Here is a 24,938-nt window from a genome sequence, read left to right on the forward strand (position 1 = left end):
GGCCTAAAATGTATATCAGCGACATGCTCAGCAGGGCAACAGCAGCGGTCAGTACTTCCAATGTGGAACATGAGCGACACACAGTTTGTAGCATGCAGCAGGAGCAGTATGCTGTGGAGCAGATCAATCAGGCAGATTACCTGAACGTCACTGATCGACGCCTGCTTCAGATCAGACAGCACACAGACATAGACGAATACCTGCAAGCACTAAAAGCTGTTGTCTTGGCCGGGTGGCCTGACCAGAGAGAGGAGACATCTCTTGCTGTTGGAGATTGTTGGCTATGCAGAGATGAAATCAGTGTGCAGAATGGTGTGCTGTTCAAAGGTCAGAGAGTTATCATACCGAAGTCTTTGCGCCCAGAGATGCTGGCACGAACCCACTCCAGCCACATTGGAGGGGAAGCATGCTACAGGCAAGCACGCGATACTCTCTTCTGGCCAAACATGCAAGCAGAGATCAAAGACGTTGTCAGTAAATGTTCCGTGTGCAATGAATATGCACATGAGCAGCAAAAGGAGACGATGATGTCGCACGAGTTGCCCACACGGCCCTGGCAGATCATCAGCATGGACTTATTCAAGTACATTGGGAAAGATTTCCTCCTGATGGTCGATCACTATTCTGACTTCTGGGAAATTGAGCTGCTCCCAGACCTGTCTGCTGAGACAACAATCCGGCGATGCAAGGCACAATTCGCACGTCACGGTCAACCGGACCGTGTAATCTCTGACAATGGGCCTCAATTTGCAGGCGAGCAATTCAGATGCTTTACCATTGAATGGGAATTTGAGCATCTCACATCCTCTCCACGACACCCAAAAGCCAATGGCAAAGCTGAGTCTGCCATCCAAATCGTAAAGAACCTGTGCAAGAAAGCTACGTGTGATGGCAATGACCCGTGGAAGGCCATACTCCAGTGGAGGAACACACCAACTGAGGGCATGGACAGCAGCCCAGCGCAGCGCTTGATGTCAAGAAGGCTGAAAACACCTTTACCTGTGACCGACAAGTTGCTTGAGCCTTGTGTGGTGCCAGGTGTTTTGGAGAAACTGCGTCAGAAAAAGCAGATATCCAAGCTCGGCTATGACAGGTCAGCCAGAGACTTACCTGAAATAAAAGTTGGTGAGTGCATCCGTATGAAACCACTGCCTGGAGACCGAACTGGTCGCTGGAAAATAGGAACCTGCGTGCAACAGGTTGCCCCACGCTCCTATCTCGTGGATGTGGAGGATGCCCTGTATCGCCGCAATCGCGTGGATCTGAGAGTAGCTGAGTCAGCACCACCTCCCTGTTATGGACAGCCCTCGGATTTGCTAGCGGAGGAAAGGCACAACCAGAGCATCACAAGACCGGATGTGCAAAGTGAAGACAAAACTGCCATTGAGCCTGGGGGCTGCAATGCTAAGAAGAATTTGGGGAGAGTGAGCACACCAGCAGGGAGGACCTGCAGCACACCCTCAACACCGGCGATGGTCAAAGAGCCTCTCTCACACAGGAGCCCTGTTTTCTCCCGCAGTGGAAGACTGTCAAAACCCCCAAACAGACTCGATCTGTGAACTGTTGCAAGTAACAGCAAGGACATTTAGTTATTGATTTGATGTCATTGATTGGTGGAAATGTTCAGCTCCTGGCATAATCCTATGTTATAATTTAGCCAGAATATTGACTATTGTTATGTTGTGTTACCAGTTTACATCTCTTTTCGAAATTTTGGTAGAATCGATTGCATCACATATTAGTAATGTTAAAAAAGGGAGATGTTACAGGTGTTAGCTTGTGTTGATAACACCGCCCAGTGTACTGTGCACATGTACTTCCGGAGTCACCTCCGGGCCGGGAGTGCCGGACGCGGAACATGGATTGCTCGAACTACTAACGGCTCCGTGTCCTTTTATAGGAGCGTCTGAAACATCCTCTCCCTCAGTCTCCTCTCCCCCTCCCTCAGTCGCCTCTCCCCCTCCCTCAGTCCCCTCTCCCTCTCCCTCAGGCACCTCTCCTCCTCCCTCAGTCTCCTCTCCCCCTCCCTCAGTCCCCTCTCCCCCTCCCTCAGTCCCCTCTCCCTCAGTCCCCTCTCCCCCTCCCTCAGTCCCCTCTCCCCTCCCTCAGTCCCCTCTCCCCTCCCTCAGTCCCCTCTCCCCCTCCCTCAGTCCCCTCTCCCCCTCCCCCTCCCTCAGTCCCCTCTCCCCCTCCCTCAGTCCCCTCTCCCCCTCCCTCAGTCCCCTCTCCCCCTCCCTCAGTCCCCTCTCCCCCTCCCTCAGTCCCCTCTCCCCCTCCCTCAGTCTCCTCTCCCCCTCCCTCAGTCCCCTCTCCCCCTTCCTCAGTCTCCTCTCCCCCTTCCTCAGTCTCCTCTCCCCCTTCCTCAGTCTCCTCTCTCCTCCTCACTCCGGCAGTGACAGCAATGATGATCTTCAACAATATTATGCAATACGTACTTCATCCGGATTCATTGCAGCTGCTCTTGTATATGTTTGCTGAGCACATATTACCTTCCAATGTTGTTGCTCAGCATCCCGTGCAAGTCTGTGTTAACATTCATTGGCGGTATTATTCTGTTCCCTCATTATTTAATTCATTTTGGAGACAGCATTTACAAACACGCGTGGGGACACGTAAACGATGCTCCGCCCTCTCCCCACGTGCAGGGTACCTAATTGTAACTTTATATTGTGACTTCGTCTGAAGAATGAAACATTCCGACAATATGAAGAATACAGCTCAAATGGAAAAGTCCCTGGGAAAAAGTCTTATGGGTGGTGTATAAGAACATTACATTGCACCTTTCTGTCCCGCGAAAACCAATGTTACTCTTTTCGTTACAGCGTACAAAATGACTTTTTTTGAAATTAAAGATTTCAATTAAACTTATTTAAAGTGTACGTGGACATAACTTATAAAATAAGAACGGAAAAATATCTCTCGGCAATCTGCTGTCTGTGTTTATTTATTTATTTTACATTTGTGAATTACATGTCCATGCACACGTGAAATGGAGTTTGTTTATTAATCCTCGGTGAACACGATTCAGCCTTGAAAACTCGTGTGAAAAACCCCCCATTTTTTTTTTTTTTTTTTTTTTTTTTTTTTGTATACAAGATCGAGGCTCGTGAAAGAGCGAACATTAATCACACAGAAAGACAAACCGACACATAAAACAAATAACATCGGGAGCGGTAGACAAGATGGGGAGAGAGGGGGAAGGACACAAACACAACATTTGAGAGCAGGGACCGAGAGACATGGAGACATCGAGAGATCTGTGGGAGGGAGAGGGCTTTGGGGGTGAGGCATGTGAAAGGGGGGGGGGGGGGTGGGAGAGGTATAAACATATGGACACTGCCAGGATTTCCAGGAAAGAAGTTGGAATTTCAAACAAGGTGGATCTGGGGTGAATTAGTGGGGGTAGAAAAGATCAAGGTTTTGGATGGGGGAAGATAAGAGATGATGGTGAACAGCTGTTTTAAAGACCTGGAGGGAGGAGAGGGATTGAAGGGAGTGTGGGAGTTTGTTCCAGAGGCGGGAGAAAAGAGGAATGAAAGAGTGAAGGTGAGCAGAGAGCCGAGATTTCGGCAGTTTAACCATCAGAGGGTTGCTGGCAGATCTTGTGCGACCTGTAGGAATATTTGGGGGACAGAGCACAGAGAGAGCTGGGGGAGCAAGGCCGGAGAGGAGTCGGTAGAAGACAGAAAGACCACCTACCTGCCTGCGGTGAGTGAGTGAAAGGCCCTCAGAGATAGCTTCATCGCGGGAGATTCCAATGATTTTGAAAGCTTTGGATTCAACAGCGTGAAGCCGAGCCAGGTGTGAGGCAGGAGCACCGGCCCATAGGGGAGAACAGTATTCCATTGAGCTGCGGATGAAAGCCTTGTATGTGGTGAGGAGCTCAGGTGTGCCGAGGAAGGACTTCGCACGATGGAGGATGCCCAGTCGGCGACTGGCTTTGGAGGCCAGCTTGGAAATGTGGTTTTCCCAAGAAAGATCATGGCAGATAGTGAGACCCAAAAGCTTGAGCGACAGAACTTCTTGGAGAGGATTGTTGAGAAAGTAGATGGGAGGGTTGACCAGTCGATCTTTTCGGAGAGACATAGTAAGAGAGTGAGATTTGTCAGGATTGAAAGACATGTTCCACTTGTTTGACCAGTCTGTGATTTTGTCCAGGTCTTCAGAGAGTGAGGAGGCTGCAGACTGCCGATCTGAGGGAAGAGGAATGGAGCGGCAGAGAGTGGAGTCATCAGCAAAGAGATAGAGAGGATTTTCCAGAGAGTCGGAGAGATCATTGATAAAGACCAGAAAAAGCACAGGGCCCAGCACACTTCCTTGGGGAACTCCAGCCTGAACAGGAAGGGGAGATGAGAGAAATCCATTCAGGGCCACACGTTGACTACGACCAGAGAGGAAGTCCGCAAGCCATGCATGGAGATTTCCATGGATACCATAGGAGGAGAGTTTGGTGAGCAGAGCTGGGTGCCAGACCGTATCAAAGGCCCGTGATATGTCAAGGGAGACAGCTCTGATTTCCTGTTTGGCATTGAGGACCTCCATCCATTGTTGAGACAGCAGAAGCAGCATGTCCAGAGTAGTGACCTGGTCTGAAACCAAATTGATGATCAGAGATCAAGCCATTGGAGAAGAGGAAAGATTTCATATCCGAAGCAATGATGGGTTCCATGACTTTGCTGATAATTGGGAGCAGGCTGATTGGTCTGTAGTTGCAAGGATCTGTTTTTGCACCTTTTTTGTGTAAAGCGGTAATGTTAGCTGATTTCCAGGATGCTGGCAGATGACCTTGAGCAAAAGATAGGGTGAAAAGAACAGAGAGAGGGTGAGATAGAGCGGCAGAGCAGGATTTTAGGACCCGTGGGCTGATCCCGTCTGGTCCAGTTGCAGAATCAGAGTCGAGGTTTGACAAAAACTCCTCCACCTTGTCAGGAGAGAAGGACACAGAGTCCAGGAGCAGTTGGGTTCGACTGGGAAAGGTGGGAACAGAGAGAGATGGGTTTGGGACTAAGGATGGAATGAATGGAGTGTTCAAACAGGATTACTTTTTTATGAATGAAATTGGAACGAAGAAATATCTGTCGGTAATTTCGAACGAAGCTCTGCCCCTCTCCCCACATTGTTGACTTTTTTGTGACAACTGTCATCAAACGGAAAAGTAATATATCTTAACGGAAAAGAAAAAGCGAATTTTTTATATATCTCGGCATTTTCCCGTGTGTGCGTTAATTTTCTCAATTATTGCTGAAACCGAGTCTAAAACCCTCGATAAAAATGAAATCAGATGGTGAGTTAGAGTGGAGATGAAGGCGTGAGAGTCTCTTTGGCCTTTATGTTATAGGCCTTTGAAAATGCATTTCGTTCTATAAACGGAAACTTTCATCGAATTTTATTGCTGTTTTTTTTCAACCGAATCGAAAACCATGTTGGTGACTGTGAAAAATGATGAGATATCGAATTAGAGTTGAAATAACTCTCATTGAAATAGTGAGAGATAGTGAGACACCACAGGCCGAACAAAAGAGGCCTCATAGCTATGCAAGGAAACAAAATGGTGGATATTTGTTTTTGAAGCCCCTCCCAGACTGGGTGTGGCCACTCCCCTGGACAGACAGACAGACAGGATCACCCACAGAGATTATAATATAGATTACATATTTGACCTATGACCCCAACATCTAATAAGTTAATCGTTACAACATTATACATATCTGTACGAAGTTTGAATCGGATCACTTCAGCCGTTCTCAAGTTATAGACATATTACAGATTTGACCTTTGACCTTGACCCCAAAATCGAATGAGTTCATCTTTACCTCATTATACATACCTGCACCAAGTTTGACTAAGATCCCTTTAGCCGTTCTCTAGTTATCGTAGTAACGAAAACCTACCACGGATGAACGGGTGGACGGACAGCCAGACGGACAACCTGAAAACATAATGCCTCCGGCGACTTCGTCGGTGGAGGCATAAAAACAAAATATATATTACAATTGAAACAAAGGTTTCTTTGCCCCTCCCACCATATAGCCAATGTGGTCGGCAGATGCTCAGAATGCACCTGAAAGCATCTAAAATCCCAAAGTTTCCAAGTGCCTTGAGTAGGCCCCAGACCCCATGCCCTGATGGCTTCACACTGGCAGCATCTAGGTGAGTATGCACCATGTTCCCTTCATTTCCACCCCCCCCCCCCCCCTTTCAAAAAATCCTGGATCCGCCCCTAGAGTGGATGATACATGTATAAAAACTTGCGCCATTATATATGTAGATTCATCGGCATTGCCAGCGGGTGAGTGACAGCAATTTTTGTTTTTCTGGCATTACTCCATGGACTGGTATCTTTCCTTCCTCGGATCAGCGGTTAAGAATCTGTGAACTAGATGATCTCCCCAATCACTATGCTCAAGCATTCACCGAACCTATCAAAGAGAAAAAGGTAATGGCTGAGTAGCTCACAAAAGAAACTCAACAACCTCACAAATACCGACCAATAACTAGTCTACAAAAACATATAAACTTCTTGCAGGAATCGTCACAGGAATGATGTAGCACCACTTAACACAAGAAGGAAGCCCAGAGGAACAAGCATTCTGAGTATTGCGCTGCAATACGTGTCCCCTACCAAAGTTCAAAGTGCCATAACTTTGTCAAAAATGATCGAATATGCAAATTTTTGCATGGTTGATGCTGGTTTTCAAACTTGATCTGAGGTATGCTGAGATACATGTGTGTCACACCTCGCCTCATTGATAGGCCCGCAAGGTAGCTCCGTGGAGCGGCCTGCACGTATTGCACTGTGTGAATTATATAAATTATTACCAACTCACGGTCTGAGGTACTGGCGATTCAAGAGATATCAATTTTTTAAATATGTTCGTTTAATTAACGATATCTGACAAACCACGTGCCCTATCGCAAATTCCAAAAGATATTTTAGTAGACTGATATGCTCAACAGATTTGTGAAGTTTCCCCTCGATTGGATCAAAAATGAGGGAGGGGCTCCGTTTTAAAGGTCCATGCTTAAAAACGCCATAACTCTGAAACCATGTGATGCATGACGTCATGCTCGCTGACTTTTTTGTTCGTCATGGGTATGCGATTCTGCCTGCAAAGTTTGGCCACGATCTGTTCAGCCGTTGCAGAGAAAAAGGGGTTATCGTGTTTTCACGAAAAACAATATGGCGACCGAACCACGTGACCTGTGACGTCATAATTACCATTAAAATATTCTGCAGACTGAGTCCATCATGTGGTGAAAATTTTCTCAATCGGTCCAATTATTGCAGAGAAATTGTTTTTTAAAGGAAATTAAAACTTAAAATGGCACTGAGTTAAGGATCATCAGAATTCCCAAAGTTCAAAGTGCCATAACTTTGTCAAAAATGATCGAAACGTCGTGAAGTTCGAACTCGATCTGTAACTTATCATAAGGAAACCATGTACCAAGTTTGAAATCATTAGCATTAAGAGTTTAGAAAAATAAGTCCGGAAAACTGTTCTTTGCGTGACGGACTGACGGACTGATGGCGTGCAAACCTATAGTCCCCTCCGGTGTACACCGGTATGGGACTAATAACAGAAGGGATGCAGTAATAGAGAATGGTATGGACCAATAGACCACCTCCTACTAAACAAGGCCATACTCGAAAACTGTAAAACGAGAAGAACCAACTGTCCAACCAACTGCTTGGATAGACGAATAAAAGCGATTGATAGTATCCCACATTCATGGATGATAAAATGCATGCGATTGTACAAGATCAATCCTCAAGTAATCAAACCGATTTAGAAAGCAATGGAGCTTTGGAACACCACATCGATACCGCAGGACTTAGAGAGGAAGATCAAAATTTACCAGGGGTGAAGTTACGACGTGGTATCTCCCAGGGAGACAGCCTCCTCCCTCATGTTTTGTCCGGCTCTGGACCCACTGAGCAACCTCATGAATGAGCAAGGACACGGATATATGATAACATGCAATAAGAACGTCCAAAGGGACGGGAAAGGTGATACATCTACTGTACATGGATGATTTAAAACTTTTCGCACAAATCCTCAAAAAAATCGGCAAAACAATGAAGATTGTCCACCAGTCATTTTGGTTTAGTCACAAGTCATAAACATTATCCAAAGTCCTAAGGCATTTTTTCCCCAAGTACAAGTGAAGTCATAAGTCCAAAGAAAGTGCAACTCGAGTCACACTCGAATTGGAGTCACGACTCGTGCCAACACCTCCACTAAAGTGGTTATAAGACAACAAAATCAGCAAACTTCCTTACTTTTATTCCATCCTTTATTATTGTTAACCATTATACATTCCAAAGCTTTTGCCATACACACAAATTCAAATCATATACATTCTTCACTTATGCGCAGCATGACTCAAGTTTCTCCAGCGTGTGTGCAAGTGGAAAAGAAGGCAAAGGGAGAGGTCTGGATCATAGTGCCAGTCAGTACCAACTAACAATGAGTGGGTTTTTACCTGCAGGGAATGAGTACTTTTGGTGCTGTAAAAAAAAATAGAAAGTATCTGAAAGATTTTGCTGGTCCCTGTAAACGAAACCTAAGAGTAGGTGAACACTTTGCTTTGATATACTGTATATACATTTTGTAAATGCAACTTGGATTACATCTTCCTTTTTTGCATCAACCTCTCCGAAGGAAGTTACAAGCCGGACACAAAGGTGAAGAGTGAACCTGCGATTAGAAACAAAACAATAAACGAGCACTTCCTTAATATTACCGATGTGATTGGAATACAAAGCCACCAATAGTAAGCATAATATCTGGCTATTCCGATGATGGATTGTTTACAGTAGAGTGACAACGGCAGCCAGAGAATGGCTGGACCTTGCCAATTGGATGTTGGAGATCCATGATCAAAACAAGGAAGCAGGTATTCTAAATGGGACAAGGACAGGAATTATTGCGGAATGAGGTATAGACAGAGCGGAATTATTCACCAAGGGACATTCATGCACAGGTACGCTGGTCAAAGCCTACAGAGACAACCCATCCTTCTGCTAAGCGCTTCGAGATGATCCAACGTATTTGGTTAACTGTTCGGGTTGCTTGGTAATGTTTTTAGTGTATATTACATCTACACTTGCATGTTAATTTACAACAAGCTCCAAAAAGCTACATGCAAGACATGTCAGGTTTGCATTCTGTGACAAGTATTTCAATTTCCAGAAAACAACCAATAAGTGACGTCTTATATCCATCGTCTTATATCCATTGTCTTATATCCATTGTCTTGTATCCATTGTCTTGTATCCATTGTCTTGTATCCATTGTCTTGTATCCATTGTCTTATATCCATTGTATATCTTATACTGGCACAACCAGAAAGCATCCCATAATTACTCGTACATACAAGAATGCCATTTTCTTTGTAACATATTCAGGGATAATAAGATAAAATCGGAAGCTGGTAAAGAACAAGTCAGTTTGATTTGTGCACCGTTTATCAGTGCGAGACTCCTTTTGTAGATCGTTTTTTGTGCACACCTTCGTACATTGGCAGACCTAACTTGGGCCTGTGCAAAGTTCAACGACATAGTTCTACATTCTAAACGTTCACTGTTGTCAGCATAGGTCATGATAGAGGAGTACTAGGCTTTGTCAAGGTTGAGCTAACCAACGTGGGAAACCGAGTAACTCTGCCATTTCGAGCATTTGCCCTTCATCGGAGCAAGCTCGAGGTCTGACGTGACAATTCAATGTCAGCATCCACAATAACTGTATGAACGAATATTTAACTAGGCGGTGCTGACCCAGGCAGGCAAAGGTCGTTTTCTTTTCTTCCCGCATTGCTAGTTCGAGGCGTTTATCCTTTACAAGACAATTTCATGACGGAAATGAGACTTTCCGATAACGAAGTGAAATTGTTCACAAGCAAGAGTGCAAATAGCCAAGGAGCGTGTAACGTTGAAATGATAAAGATTCAGGATAAATTATGGAAATGATTCAGGATAAACCAGAACCATCAAACTATTCTCAGGCCTGCTGCGCATCGTCGGTACTTAACTACAAGTTAGACAAAAACGACAAACGTAAGCTGATAAACCCTAGATTACAGTAAATTCTAGTCATTTTTCAGCAATGTCGGTGGTGAAACCAGACTAACATAAAATAGGTTGCTAACAGTCTTAGGATGGGAAAGATCTGCTGAAGGTTCCATATTCTAATGGCAATTTGGTAAAATCTGCCGCAACACTTGTGAGCGAAACACTTCGTTCGGGAAGCACAGAGTCAAAACTAAGCTGTGAGTAAATGTGTAAAATGATAATTTCATTTTTAAATAGTTCAAGATAAGTTACACGGTCCTAGAATTAAGTGCCACTGATTGCTGGTGCCCTATTGCACGAGGGTTTAGGCCCGAGCACAGCCGGTCAGACCAACGTATATATATATCTATAGAGTCTGATTGTTATTCACTACAATAAGTCACATTCATCTGAGCATTCCGGTCATACATTCGCTTGCTCTGCTCGTAAGCGTTTTTAGTGTCCCTTTTAATGAAAAATGTTTTGAAATAATATATTTAAGTTATGATTTTGTAGCATTAAGGGAGTAATGCTCTTAAAAAGATGGGTTTCATGAATCTACGGGAAGTAACTATTGGCATTGGGCAAATAATATCCCGGTAGAACTACGTGGCATCGCAAGGCTTTGGTGTTTACATTGGTCATGTGACACGCATTCATCAAAAAGGGTTTGATCACAAAACGGCTCTTCTAAACGAAATATCACAGAAACAAATTCGCTCCAGGCTAACGGGGCAAATTCCTGCCTTGTCTCGAGGCCCAACTTGTGGTCGTATTGCTTGAAGAGTCGGAATCCACAAAAATGTCATTGCTCCTGCAAACTTCAACTGATCTGCTGGTCGCGTGCAAGTGGAAGTCGTTATTGTTTGTTTTATAAAAGCTTAATCAATGAAACTAAAATAAAAATGATACTTTATCTTGGTGCGGTCGTTTTTGCACTTACATGTCAGGACGCACACGGAATGTGTATGACCTCCGACATTACTTGAGAAGGGAAGTCCAGGATTGATTTGATCAAACATCCGGTCTACATGTAGTTCACAAAACCTCATCTTTGGTACTGTATTCTACAATCATGGGGGGAAAAATGTAGTTATGACAACCAAAATAGCTTATGTTCTCTTATAAGTGATCCGGATAATGCTTCGGACTCATTCCGAATGTCCGCTGTTGGAGGAACGGGTAATTAGTTCTTCAGCATTTCTTCAACCTCCAACCCCGGCCTGAGTCTCGTGTTTTCTCCATCTCCATCACCGATGACCTTGTGTTGCTTGGTCTTGCTCGCTCAAAGCCTTTTGACTTCTGGAACCTCGTCCTGTTGTGAGGTGGGAGAAAGTTTCATTAAGGAAGTATGAAAGACAGACGTGTTTCGAGCACGTTCAACATTGTGAGTTTTGACTTCACAACGCAATTAAAAATGACAAACTTTCAAAAAGAGTTAAAAGGTGCAGAAAAAGAATGACGTAGTAAGAATAATAAAAAAACTAGTAAGAATACGGGGCTTTCAAAATGACGTATGATTGCTAAACGAGGCCTTTGCGCATGTGCTGTGTGCGTTTTCAGTGACTCGGTTCTACATGCCGGGCACGTTTAATCTGCCGTTACAAGTGTGAAATCTGTAATTCAAATCGTCTTTTTAAAAACATTTTTCAGCATTTACACGACAAAATGACAAGTTCATCATGGTTGACCATAATTGTTGTGTTCCCAAATGCAATTTGGGCACACGGGAACAGAGGCAGTATGAGAACTATCCATGGATGAGAGGTGTCGGGTTTGTACCATTTCATGTTTATACAAGTGAGTGATCACAGTCGATATAAAACAAACACACATGGATGGACACTTCTCCTTTTACCAATAGATGCAAAAATGTAGTATAATTTATCTTGTGGCCCTGGAACAAAACAAAACAAAAATATATATATTATATCCTGGCGTCAGGAAGGGCATCCGGCCATAAAAACATTGCCTCAAACAGGGAACTATGATTGTCATGGGGCCCGCAAGGCTAACCCCCGCTCCAGCGGGGAAAAATGGCCTTAAAACGATCATTCATTCATTCATTCATATCCATTGTCCAAAGAGACCAAAGCGTCACCTGCGTCCCGGAGGCCTCAGCCCGGCCACTCTGTCAACAGACAGAGATTTATTCTTTGGTCCCCATTGGCTAAACATCAAGCAGAGCCGCCAATCCAGATTTCGGGCTTATTTGCCCTCATCAGGATGGCATACTGCAAAAAATCTAACCAATAAGGACCAAACTCATCTATCACGGTGACGCTTTGGTCTAGGACTTCGGTCCACAGGAGATCGGGACAGCACTCGTCACGCTGTTATGTGGTTGATTAATATATTGTAACGATTTTGAGAAGTGTGTAACGAATTAGAGAAGTGTAACGGGTTTTGAGAAGTGTAACAATTTTGGAGGAAGTGTAATGAATGTGAAAACGTTACAATGGAAACGTTACAATGTGAACGTTACCAACGTACGGTACCACCCTGTAATGTAAATAATGGTCGCAGTCAGCGTCCTAGTTAATTGCATGAAATATACACGCAGGTCACGATATATCTTTTAAATAGTGTATTTCCTTATTCCATGTAAGCTAAGTATGTGTTTTCCCACTAGATTGACTTTGCATTGTATCAAACAAAATAAGCGTAGGCCCTTCCAATTTCCCCAAAACCTCCCTTCCAATTGCCTTCCGCATTTTGGCTGGTTTTCTTCAAACCACCATTGGCCACGAGGTAAGGTTGGGGAAGAAAGGCGTGTCTCCACCTCGTCGTAAGAGGGAAGGAGTGAACCAGCCCTAACAGCCAATCAACACCGCGGTGAGTGACCCGGTAGGCGTGCCCTCGGAGTCGGCGGCTTGATTTCGCTCGAGGTGATAAAAGCGACTGCAGGGGACTGCTTTACCAGATGAGAGATGTCGAGATGACTGGAGATGAGCTGGAGATGACCCTGAAAGAGGAGCAACGAGGCTGCACCAAAGAGAGGCGGTGAGATGCGAAACGCTCCAAGCCAAAGAGGAGAGGTACTCGGCAAGGAGACCAGCTTTGGAGAGACGCGCTGAAAGGAGGGAGACGGCCCCGCCCCAAGAAGGGGAGCAGGTGTGCCGAACCAGCGCGGGACGTCTACCGCGGTGGATACACGACGGAGGGTTTCCCGCCAAAACCGCGAGGGATTGCGAACTGCGCGCTCCCGACCAAGCGATCCATCTCAAGCCTTACCTGCCTGCAATTATCCCCTGTGTAAGTGTGAACGTCCTGTCCTGTTCGTTTGTCTTGGGGCTAAGTAAAAATGAATAGTGTAAGTTAACCATTCGCTGTGTTACTGCTTCTTCCATCCATTGCTGTGTGTGTATAATAAATCTGTTCTTCCTCCGTATTCTTCTTCTTCTTTTTCCTTCTCTTTCGGTCGCTTTAGAGATTTCCCGATTGAATATCTGTGGGGCGATCTGGTCAACGTCGGGTGGAATCGGGTTTTAATCGGGGAGTAACTGTTCGGACGCGGTTAAATACACCACCGCTCGGTCAATATAACATCTAAAAGCCGCGTCTGTAACATTTGGTTGTCAGGAGTTGGATTCGGACCTGGGCCTAAATTTGTTAGGCCCAAATTTTGGAACACCAATTGTGTTATAGCAGTAACATTTGGTGTCGAGGAGGGAGATCGGACCCGAAATCGGACCCGAAGCACGCTTAACGCGCTCAAAATTACAAGCTGCCGAAATTTATTTTGTTTTATAAAGCAAAACCCGAATTTTGAGATCGCGCCATGGACAATCAAGGCGATCGGATGTCGGTGGGAGAAATAGACAGGGTGGAATCGACCCAGGACCTCGGGGAAATGTATATGGAGGATAGGGAGGAGGAGAAAAATAGCAATGTGGTTGCGGAAGTATCAGACGCGCAAAGTGGCGTCCTCACGCACGTGGTTGAGGGGGCCACGGTCGCGGAACCAATTAGCGCGGCCCAAATACAAGCCTTCATGGCCCAATTCATGGCGGAAATGCAGAAAAAAAACGACAGTATGGAACAAATAAAGGCGCTCATGGTCCAGACAAGTGAAGACCTGAGGAATGACTTGGGAAACCAAATGAGGGACGAAGCGAGGGGTACCGGTGAGGAGTTAGACAAGAAATTTGGGAAGTTCGACAATAATTTTGAGGAGTTAGACAAGAAATTTGGGAAGTTAGACGACAAATTTGAGGGGTTAGACAATAATTTTAAGGAGTTAGACAAGAAATTTGGGAAGTTAGACAATAATTTTGAGGGGTTAGACAACGGGATAAAAGAGGTAAAGAATGGGTTAACGGGGGTGGAAAACAGAATGGCTGCCCAGGAGAATCAGTTAGAGGGGGTGAAAAATGGGTTAATGGGGTTAGAAAATAGGATGGAGGACAAATTGCGGGAAATAGGGGAACAATCTGCCAGGGAAATCAAACAAATGGGAGAGCAGATAGAGGAGGTGAAAATCGGGGTAGAAACCAAACTGGATGCTCAGAGGGATGAATTGGGACAGATGAGGGTGGCATCTACAAAAGAGATGGAGGAAATACGACGAGGGGTGAGTGAGGAGGTTTCGGGGCTGCGCGAGGAGGTAAAGCGAGGTGAGAGGCGTATGGAGAAAGAGGTGAGAAATAATACGGCTAAGTTACAAGGGGAAATAGAAGATCTGACGAAGGGAGTAGAACAGCTGACAGTCGGACAAAGGGAACTAGCGGACCAAGTGGAAAAGAACACTGCAATCATCGGGGGTTTAAAAGCGACACAAAAGGACATTAAAAACGAATTAATAGCAACACAAAAGGAATGTCAGATGGTACATGAGGGGTTGACGAAGAAGTTGGAGGAGGTGACAGAAGTGATGGAGACGAAGGACCGAGAGGTGAGGACGCACATCGAAACGGTTAAGGTGGCGTTAGAGGAAGAAATAGAGGGGGCGCACCGGGAGATGAAGGAGGTAAAGGAAAAATTAGAGGAGGTGGAAGAGGGGGTGAGTGAAATTAAGAAGAGACGGAGGGAAACTAAGAGGGAGATAAAGGAGGAAGTCATGGAATATGTACAAGGTCTGTGTTCAAATCATGATGAGATGCTCACTAACCAAATAAAAAGTTTGCAGGTGGCAGAGGAGGTGCGACGAGGTACGGAGGTGAGTGGCAATGTATATGATGTGAGGAAAGCTTCAGTCGGCTTGGGGATTGGTTTGGATCCGGGTGTTCGTGAAAGGCCGTTGGTGAAGTGTGTGACAGGGCAGGTGTGCGAAAAAAGAGGTGTGCGAGAATGTCCGACCATGGGGTGTGTGAGGAAAAAGTGCACGCCGAGGAATGAGTGTGCCGTCAAGAGTGGGTTGGTCGAAGCGCGTGTGCGAGGGGGTACATGGAAGCGCGGTGTGGTGAGTGTTAAGGAGGAAGTAACGAGAGAGTGTACACCTGTGGTGAGTGTTACGGAGGAAGTAACGAGAGAGTGTACACCTGTGGTGAGTGTTACAGAGGATGTAACGAGAAAGTGTACGTCTGTGGTGAGTGTTACGGAGGAAGTAACGAGAGAGTGTACACCTGTGGTGAGTGTTACGGAGGAAGTAACGAGAGAGTGTACACCTGTGGTGAGTGTTACAGAGGATGTAACGAGAAAGTGTACGTCTGTGGTGAGTGTTACGGAGGAAGTAACGAGAGAGTGTACACCTGTGGTGAGTGTTACGGAGGAAGTAACGAGAGAGTGTACACCTGTGGTGAGTGTTACGGAGGAAGTAACGAGAGAGTGTACACCTGTGGTGAGTGTTACAGAGGATGTAACGAGAAAGTGTACGTCTGTGGTGAGTGTTACAGAGGGTGTAACGGGAGAGTGTGCGCGAGAAAGGTGTGTAACGGACAGGTGCATGAGGAAAGAGTGCGTTGTCAAGAGTGGAGGTGAGAGTAGTGAGAGTGAAACGGAGCGTGAGTTGGTTGTGACAGGTGAGCGAGGATGTACACCTGGAATGGAAGGATGCACACCTGGAATGGTAGAGCGTGTGTGGGAAGGCACATTTGAGTTGGTAGTGAGGCACGTGGTTGGGTGTGCGAATGAGAGCACACCTGTGATTGTCACAGAGGAAGTGACCGAGGAGGGGGCGCGAAGAGGTGTGTTGGTGAGGTGTGCGACCAACGAATGTGTGCCAAAGTGTTCGGTGGTCAGGTGTGTGACCAAGTCGGCGAGCGGAATGAGTGTACCGAGGTGTGTAAGGAATGGTACGAGGAGAATGGGAACAGCTGCATGTATGAGCAAGAAAGGGGTAGCGTATGCATGTAAGCGTCCAGGTGAAGCGTCGACGGTAACCGGTTTAGCGGATAGGGCGACTTATAGCCGACTCGGGCCCTCGGTGCGTGCCGGGCTTCGCGTGCCGCGAGAACCAGCGGGGATCCGAACCACGGCGGTTTCGAAAGAACCGCCGTGCGCGATCCACGCTGTGCCTCGCTTGGAACGGCCGCGTCCGGGCTCCACTAGACGGAGCGGGCCGCCCGATAGGAAGGGTCGTCATGGCGACCACTTTCTATTGAGACGTGCCGGCAGGTCGAGATCGGGACGTTGGATGGCTCCACGCCGAGGTGGTGCGTGGGATCTCGGCCCGGGTAAGCCCCCATCCCTGCCACGAATGCGGGACGTATCCAGCCGCTGGCACAAAAGAACCCGCGTTCATGGCTCGGCTGTACGAAGCCGAGCTTTCGAAGGAAATTGGCGCACCGAGAGGATGTAATAAGTAGACGGGTGATGGTGATAGTGATAGCGATTTAAAACGAAATTTAGAAAAGTGAATCGAATTGGCAGTAAATGGAAAATTTTTGAATTGTTGGATTTGGACGAGCGAAATTGGTAGTGAGAGACCCCCGATGTGGTGGGATGGCAAATCCACCATCCTTCCCATGTGGGGGCAAAGGAGCTATAGTTTATGGGGTGTATGGCAGTGAAAACTAGCCCGGGTGGGTTAGGTTATATGGATAGGGCCCTAGAAGATGACATTAGGTGACGTTAAGTTTAGTTAGTGACTGATACCTGTAGTGGAGACGCAGGTAGCTTAGTGTGGATTATAATGACGTGGGAGCGCAATAGTTTAAAGGGACGACTGGGAAGCGCAAGTTTCAGAGGGGAGTAGTTAGCTGAGATGATGCCGTGTGTGTGAGGATTGAACAGGTGAGAATGGAACAGGTGTGATTGCACAGGTGTGCAACTGACAGGTGAATGGAGCAGTGTATGAGGAAGTAGTGGTGATTGCGTGTTGTGTTGACCAAATGGTCCAGGAAGAGGAGGAGGGTGCAGGTGGCACCAGGTATGATTGCACAGGTGTGCAACGACAGGTGAAGAAGAACAGGTGTATGTGGCTGTGAGGAATAAATGGTTGTATGGAATAAATGGTATGGAGTAGTGGAATGGATGGTCGTGGAGTGAGAATGGTGGAAATTGTGGAGTGGAGTGGATGGTGCGAAGGTGTGAATGGGGGAAGAGTGGACCCCCATCACGGATACCCGGGGCGGGTAGTGTAAGTGTTAGGTAGAGGGTACAGGTAAATTGTGGTTGGATATTGGCATCTGTGGTGCGGGTGACAGAATGGTATGTGGATGGGTGCGTTGGTGTTGTGGAAATGGCTGGGCGTGTAGCCTGTTAGTGTGTGTAGTTGGTTTGGGCACTCCACCACTGTAAGGATGTCGGCCAGGTGAGGCCGCAGGTGGGCTCTGGGAGCCGGTAGTAGTTGTGTGAATGGGGCCCGAGGATCCGGAGGACGGACCCGGGTAGCCCAGTGCCAGAGGGCACCATGGGGTGACAGAGCCAGGAGAGGGGCTGTCCCCAGGTAGTTAGGTTAGGGTGAGGAGCTAGGTAAGCTCGGGTGGCAACTACAGTGGTGGAGGTGTGCAGGTGGGTAGACCTGTTGGGAGAGGTACACGTCGCAGCCCAGAAATTGTGCTAGAGCACCGGGAGATGAATCGGGGGAGTGAGACCCCAAATTGAGGAGCACCACAGTTTGGCCAATGGGAATTGGTTATTAGAACCCATAGTGTAAGTTGGCCAATGGATTGGCAAGGAAAGACCCCGGGTAGTGTAAAGTGTGTTAGTCATTTAGAGGATAGTTAGGATGAAGGATCTCCTCGCACCATCTGCATCCACTCACCTGAGGTGACAGGTACTCCACACCATGCCATGTTTTGATTATTTTTTATGATGCAAATGTTTGGATTGTGAGACGCATCATGACGTGGGTGTGACATTGTGCGTAATTCCATCTCTCCCTCCTTATGAGGATTGATGATGGCAAATTTTGAAGTAAAGGGATTGTGGAGACGAATTTGGTATAGGGGAAATATGGGGAAGACGTGACAGTAGGGACGAATTTGTAAATGTGTAGATTTTTGTACATATGGGGTGAGAACAAGGGTAGGGTAGGTGACAGGGGGGTGACGTACGGTAGGGACGAGCTTTCTCACTTCGGCCTCCGTACGCATTTCACCTTGCATTGCCTTATTGACGTGTACCCTTGTGACCTTGCCCCTCGCTCAATTGTCTTTCTTTTGTCTCCCACATGACCTGTGCGCCATTGGGTGCCGATGGGAGCGTGCGTGAGGTGGCCATTGTGCGCCCGAGATTCCCAGAACCAGCATGCATTGCGTTGATGTACCACTTTATGGACCGCTGTTCTGCGGCCAAGTACCACTTGATGGACCCCAGGTTCTGGGGCAGGGCACCTCTGTTGGAAACCGGCCATAGTGGCCAGGGAATCTTGCTTGCGGACCTCGGTAAGGTGGCACCTATGCCAAACAGGTGGACCACCCTTAGTTGGCCCCGGAGGCCCTAAATAAAAATGGACGCAAGTTGTGCCTTTTATTATGTCCAAATAGGCCGCATGAAGCCAGAAGACGTCGGGAAGAACATCGGCCCAGCAGAGAAAGAGAAGACCACCACCAGTTGTTTTGTTGTGTTTATTATGAACCATGGTGACCGCACCGGATGGTGCTTTTGGGTGCTTTGTGGTGTTTGGGTGCTTTGGTGGTATTGGTACTGGTGCATCGATGCAATGCGTGCTGTCTCCTCCCTCCCAACAGGAATTTCTTTCTCTTGTTCCCTAAAAAAAAACAAAAAAAAAACACAGGTCCTGGGTTGCGTTGTAAATAAGAAATCACGTCATTGTAAATAATGCTCCCCACCGTAAATGTATAGTTTGAGAATAATTCCGTAATTCGGTTAGCTGTGGGCTTGAGTCTGTTAGACAGGATGCAATGCAATAGGGGGACATACTTATTTGTGTTTTAAAATTGTCACACTCAGGGTCAGGTTAATTGTAGAGGGAATTACACCTACGTGTCACACTAAGTTAAAGTCTAATAGGCCCGAGGACGGACCTGAAGAAAGGGGGGTGCAGTGTAACGATTTTGAGAAGTGTGTAACGAATTAGAGAAGTGTAACGGGTTTTGAGAAGTGTAACAATTTTGGAGGAAGTGTAATGAATGTGAAAACGTTACAATGGAAACGTTACAATGTGAACGTTACCAACGTACGGTACCACCCTGTAATGTAAATAATGGTCGCAGTCAGCGTCCTAGTTAATTGCATGAAATATACACGCAGGTCACGATATATCTTTTAAATAGTGTATTTCCTTATTCCATGTAAGCTAAGTATGTGTTTTCCCACTAGATTGACTTTGCATTGTATCAAACAAAATAAGCGTAGGCCCTTCCAATTTCCCCAAAACCTCCCTTCCAATTGCCTTCCGCATTTTGGCTGGTTTTCTTCAAACCACCATTGGCCACGAGGTAAGGTTGGGGAAGAAAGGCGTGTCTCCACCTCGTCGTAAGAGGGAAGGAGTGAACCAGCCCTAACAGCCAATCAACACCGCGGTGAGTGACCCGGTAGGCGTGCCCTCGGAGTCGGCGGCTTGATTTCGCTCGAGGTGATAAAAGCGACTGCAGGGGACTGCTTTACCAGATGAGAGATGTCGAGATGACTGGAGATGAGCTGGAGATGACCCTGAAAGAGGAGCAACGAGGCTGCACCAAAGAGAGGCGGTGAGATGCGAAACGCTCCAAGCCAAAGAGGAGAGGTACTCGGCAAGGAGACCAGCTTTGGAGAGACGCGCTGAAAGGAGGGAGACGGCCCCGCCCCAAGAAGGGGAGCAGGTGTGCCGAACCAGCGCGGGACGTCTACCGCGGTGGATACACGACGGAGGGTTTCCCGCCAAAACCGCGAGGGATTGCGAACTGCGCGCTCCCGACCAAGCGATCCATCTCAAGCCTTACCTGCCTGCAATTATCCCCTGTGTAAGTGTGAACGTCCTGTCCTGTTCGTTTGTCTTGGGGCTAAGTAAAAATGAATAGTGTAAGTTAACCATTCGCTGTGTTACTGCTTCTTCCATCCATTGCTGTGTGTGTATAATAAATCTGTTCTTCCTCCGTATTCTTCTTCTTCTTTTTCCTTCTCTTTCGGTCGCTTTAGAGATTTCCCGATTGAATATCTGTGGGGCGATCTGGTCAACGTCGGGTGGAATCGGGTTTTAATCGGGGAGTAACTGTTCGGACGCGGTTAAATACACCACCGCTCCTTTTACCAATAGATGCAAAAATGTAGTATAATTTATCTTGTGGCCCTGGAACAAAACAAAACAAAAATATATATATTATATCCTGGCGTCAGGAAGGGCATCCGGCCATAAAAACATTGCCTCAAACAGGGAACTATGATTGTCATGGGGCCCGCAAGGCTAACCCCCGCTCCAGCGGGGAAAAATGGCCTTAAAACGATCATTCATTCATTCATTCATATCCATTGTCCAAAGAGACCAAAGCGTCACCTGCGTCCCGGAGGCCTCAGCCCGGCCACTCTGTCAACAGACAGAGATTTATTCTTTGGTCCCCATTGGCTAAACATCAAGCAGAGCCGCCAATCCAGATTTCGGGCTTATTTGCCCTCATCAGGATGGCATACTGCAAAAAATCTAACCAATGAGGACCAAACTCATCTATCACGGTGACGCTTTGGTCTAGGACTTCGGTCCACAGGAGATCGGGACAGCACTCGTCACGCTGTTATGTGGTTGATTAATATATATATATATATATAACGGCACTCACAGCCCTCAGAACTCCCACTCTCAACACCGACCTGTCCTCCCTACATGATTAATAGTAAATATCGTAACTTTAAACTTAACCTGTGCATTGACAAGACCCAGTTATGACCTTCCCATCAGTGTTAAGAAACATGAAGGTTTGGGTAGAACACACCCATCTACGAACCTTCGGGCCTTGCACAGGCCCGCATTGTCTCGAGTTATGGTAGTACGGGCTGCAATATATCAACTTTTTAGGTGAGTTGATCAGAAAGTACTCCAAATCTTTCTTGGGCAGAGGTACACCCCTTTCTCGCAGGTACATATCCAAGCATTTTCGGCTTCTTTCAGAAGGTTTCAGAGCCATTTTATGTTACAATCAGTATCTGGCATGCATGGTATATGTTTGACCATCCTGATGAACCTCGTTGCTAGGGGTTTCTGTGGCTGCGCACCAAGCATTCTGCCAGACAGCCAGGTTGGATTATGTCATTTTGAAAGTCCCGCATTGCTAAATTTTGTTCATGTGGTAAGCACAGGAGAAGGGTCGGCCCAAAATAATTTGGAATGGCCTGTAACAAGGGAAGGGAATAACAGTCTACCATAGTGAGTGGATGAGCAACATAGGTGGACCCGACCACGTGGTGAAAGCAGATTATCCCTCCCAAAGATTGTTAATGAGCCAGATGGGTTTTGAACCAACAATCCAATAGTGATGTAGCAGTACTAAAACAAACTCGACTTCCTGATGCTTGGAATCCAGATTCTTTAAACTGCTGCTTTCAGCCAGATGTAAACCCATGACCTCTGGGATTCCAGCCCAGTGACCTCATCAACACACCATCACTGGACCATCCATGTCAGGCATGTCAAGGACATACAATCTCCTTCAATGGCCAATGCCTTATAAACCTTTTTCCTGGATGTAATCACATAATTTCACCTGTATAATTTTCTGGTGTTGAACAACATTAAGTTTGTGGCCTTTTTGTTCACAAGAAAACAAGTTTTCTGTGTCAACATGCGAACAAACAGCCAAAGTTTGCACAGTGACAGAATGTCAAGAACTCAAAGGAAACAGACATTAGTAAGCAAAGCATCATTTTCTTCAAGACAAAGGCCTCATCGCTTCAGTTTATACGTAACACGAAGACTCCAGATTGATTGATTTTCTTATTTTTAGGGTGAGTTAGGATCAGGCATTAAATAATTATTCACACAGGGAAACTTCACAGCAAAAGGAGGACTTTGGTAAGTAAATACAGGAGATGTGCACTGCACCCCAGGCCATGCACACGATCAACAGGTAAACGCGAACGACCTGGTGGTCACAGAACCATCTGCGTTGTGGACCTGGGATTCGTGAAGGTCCTGCTGGAAGAGTCTGGCTGGCAATCCAGCAAACAGGAGGAGCTGAAACCCATGCGTGGGAAAAAGGCCGATGGTCACGAGGGTGTACAATGAAGCTATTAAAATTAATCTCAGGAGTGCAATGTCAAGGTCATTCTCAGAAGATGAACAAGTGGAAGGAATGTATGGAGACAAAAGGTCTGAAGGTGAATATTGGAAAAACGAAGGTGATGGCAAGTGGTAAGGCATGTGGTGAGGTGGAAAGAACTGGGAAGTGGCCGTGTGCTGTGTGCAGGAAGGGTGTCGGAGTGAACTCCGTTCAATGTACAATGTGCGCTGAGTGGGTTCATCAAAAATGTAGTGGTTTGAGAGGGTCATTAACCAGTGTGGCAGCTACATTCAAATGTAAGGTGTGCACAGAAGGAGCTGCAGATGGAGGAAACGTTGAGATGGATATTGGAGACGGCGTGAAGCTGGAAGGTGTGAAAACATTTTGCTACCTCGGAGACATGCTGAATGAAGAAGGTGGATCAGACTCGGCAACTGTTGCTAGAGTGAGATGTGCATGGAAGAAGTTTTGAGAACTGAGTGGCGTGCTGACGAGGAGGGGAGTGTCGTTGAAGCTGAAGGGAAGGGTGTATGCTGCATGTGTGAGAAGTGTTATGATTTATGGGAGCGAGACATGGGTAATGAACGTAGAGCAGCAACGAAGGCTGGAAAGGGTGGAAATGCAAATGGTTCGGTGGATGTGTGGAGTATCGTTGAGAAAGAGGAAGACAAATGATGAATTGCGAAAGATGATGGGAATAGAGCCTGTGATGGATGCTGTGAAGAGAAACAGTTTGAGATGGTTTGGTCATGTGTTGAGTAAGGAAGAAAGTGACTGGTTGAGAAAGTGACTGGTTGATGATGGAAATGAATGTAGAAGGAAGTAGAGGACGGGGAAGACCGAGAAAGACTTGGCTGAAGATGGTGGAAGAAGAAATGCGGGCAAGGGGGTTAACAAGGGGTGATGCAGAAAATAGGGCAAAATGGAGAAGATTGTCATGGGGACCGCAAGGCTAACCCCCGCTCTAGCAGGGAAAATGGCCTTAAAATGCCTGTTGTTGTTTGTTTGTAGTGCAATGGACCAGAGTGACATTTCTATAGCAGTTCTATCTTTACTGTTACACGTTTACTGTTCTACCTTAACTGTTCTACGTACCGTTTCAAAATCCTCTTTTGCAGTAGGGAGTCCTTCTGAAAGACGTGGGTCTCCTGCCTTCTTCTCTCTGCGCTCACCCCACATGTCACCCACCAGCTCTTCCCGTGATATTTCTTGCCTTGGTTCTGCCTCTCCGCTGTCCTCCATCTCTGATACAGTCGTCTGTAAAGACAATCCAAGAGAAAACACTTTAACAACATCTGTGAGCAATGATATACCAACTGTAAAGAAACAAAATTGGATTCTGATCTAACTTTTGTGCAGTTTCTCAAGGCCGATACCCATCTGGAGGTAACCTCTGATCTGCATATTCCTCCTTCATTAGATTATTAAAAGGGATTTGCAGGGAGCTTGAAGAAATAAAAGGCACAAAGCAATTTTTTCTTTCCTGGAATGAAGAAATAAAGCCAGGTGTTGGCTTAGCGGTTAGGGTGCCGGCTTGGGATCCTAGGATCCTGGGTTTGAATCCCGGTCGATCGCTGAATTAACACCAGCGGGGTTGACTCAGCCTGTCATCCTTCCGAGGTCGGCAAATTGAGTACCAGTTCACTGGTAATTCCCTGCGTGTCGCAAGAGACGACCAACAGGGTTGGCGGCAGGAAGGGCATCCGGACCATAAAACATCGCTTCAAAATTAAGGACAACCCCTGCTCTGTGGGGAAAAAAGGCCTCTAAAGGCCGTTCATAGAATGAAGAAATAGTCTTGCAGGTGAAGGATAATTGGCGATATATGCGTCGGCAGAAAGGTAGAACAGTAGATGGAATTAACAGGACGTTGATCGAGGTATATGCTAACCACCGTGGGAAGCAAGAAGAAGCTGACGCATCAGGTATTAACCCTTCTAACCCTTCTAACCCTTCGTAAGGATAACAAAAAGATAAGATGAAGGGTTAACGCCTGAAACATCAACTTCTCCAGTTCTCCTTGCTTCCTACTGTGGTTAGCAGAGCTCATTCAACGTACTGTTGAGTTCATCCATAATTCTTTATTTTCATTTTTCTTTTTTGTGTATACAAGGTTACGACTCATGGAAGAGCTAGAGCAGGATGGAATTGACCAAAATGGAAAAGGGGGGTGGGTAGTGGGAGGGAGGGGAGGAGGGGAGGGAGGGTGGAGGGAGGGGGAGGGGAGGGGAGGGGAGGGAGGGGAGGGGGAGGGGAGGGGAGGGAGGGAGGGGAGGGGCTGGGAGGGGAAGGGGAGGGGTGTGGGAGGGGGTGGGAGGGAGGGGGTGGGAGGGGTGGGAGGGGGTGGGAGG

At 46.6% G+C, this 24,938-nt stretch overlaps 1 protein-coding gene across 1 annotated transcript in view; it reads right to left on the minus strand.

The window, feature by feature from the left end:
- Window positions 1–8,277: 8,277 nt before the first annotated feature.
- Window positions 8,278–24,938, minus strand: part of LOC137432974 (uncharacterized) — a 180,915-nt gene continuing 164,254 nt past the window's right edge. Inside the window, exons 44-46 of the mRNA XM_078783785.1 lie at window positions 23,683–23,985; window positions 22,482–22,541; window positions 8,278–11,366 (exon numbers count right to left, since the gene is read on the minus strand). Coding sequence (XP_078639911.1) covers window positions 11,246–11,366; window positions 22,482–22,541; window positions 23,683–23,985 — 484 coding nt within the window. The 3' untranslated portion in view covers window positions 8,278–11,245. The remainder of the gene's footprint in view (window positions 11,367–22,481; window positions 22,542–23,682; window positions 23,986–24,938) is intronic.

This window comes from Myxine glutinosa, chromosome 8 (assembly GCF_964187855.1).
Source record: "Myxine glutinosa chromosome 8, kmMyxGlut1.1, whole genome shotgun sequence".
Classification (NCBI taxonomy): domain Eukaryota; kingdom Metazoa; phylum Chordata; class Myxini; order Myxiniformes; family Myxinidae; genus Myxine; species Myxine glutinosa.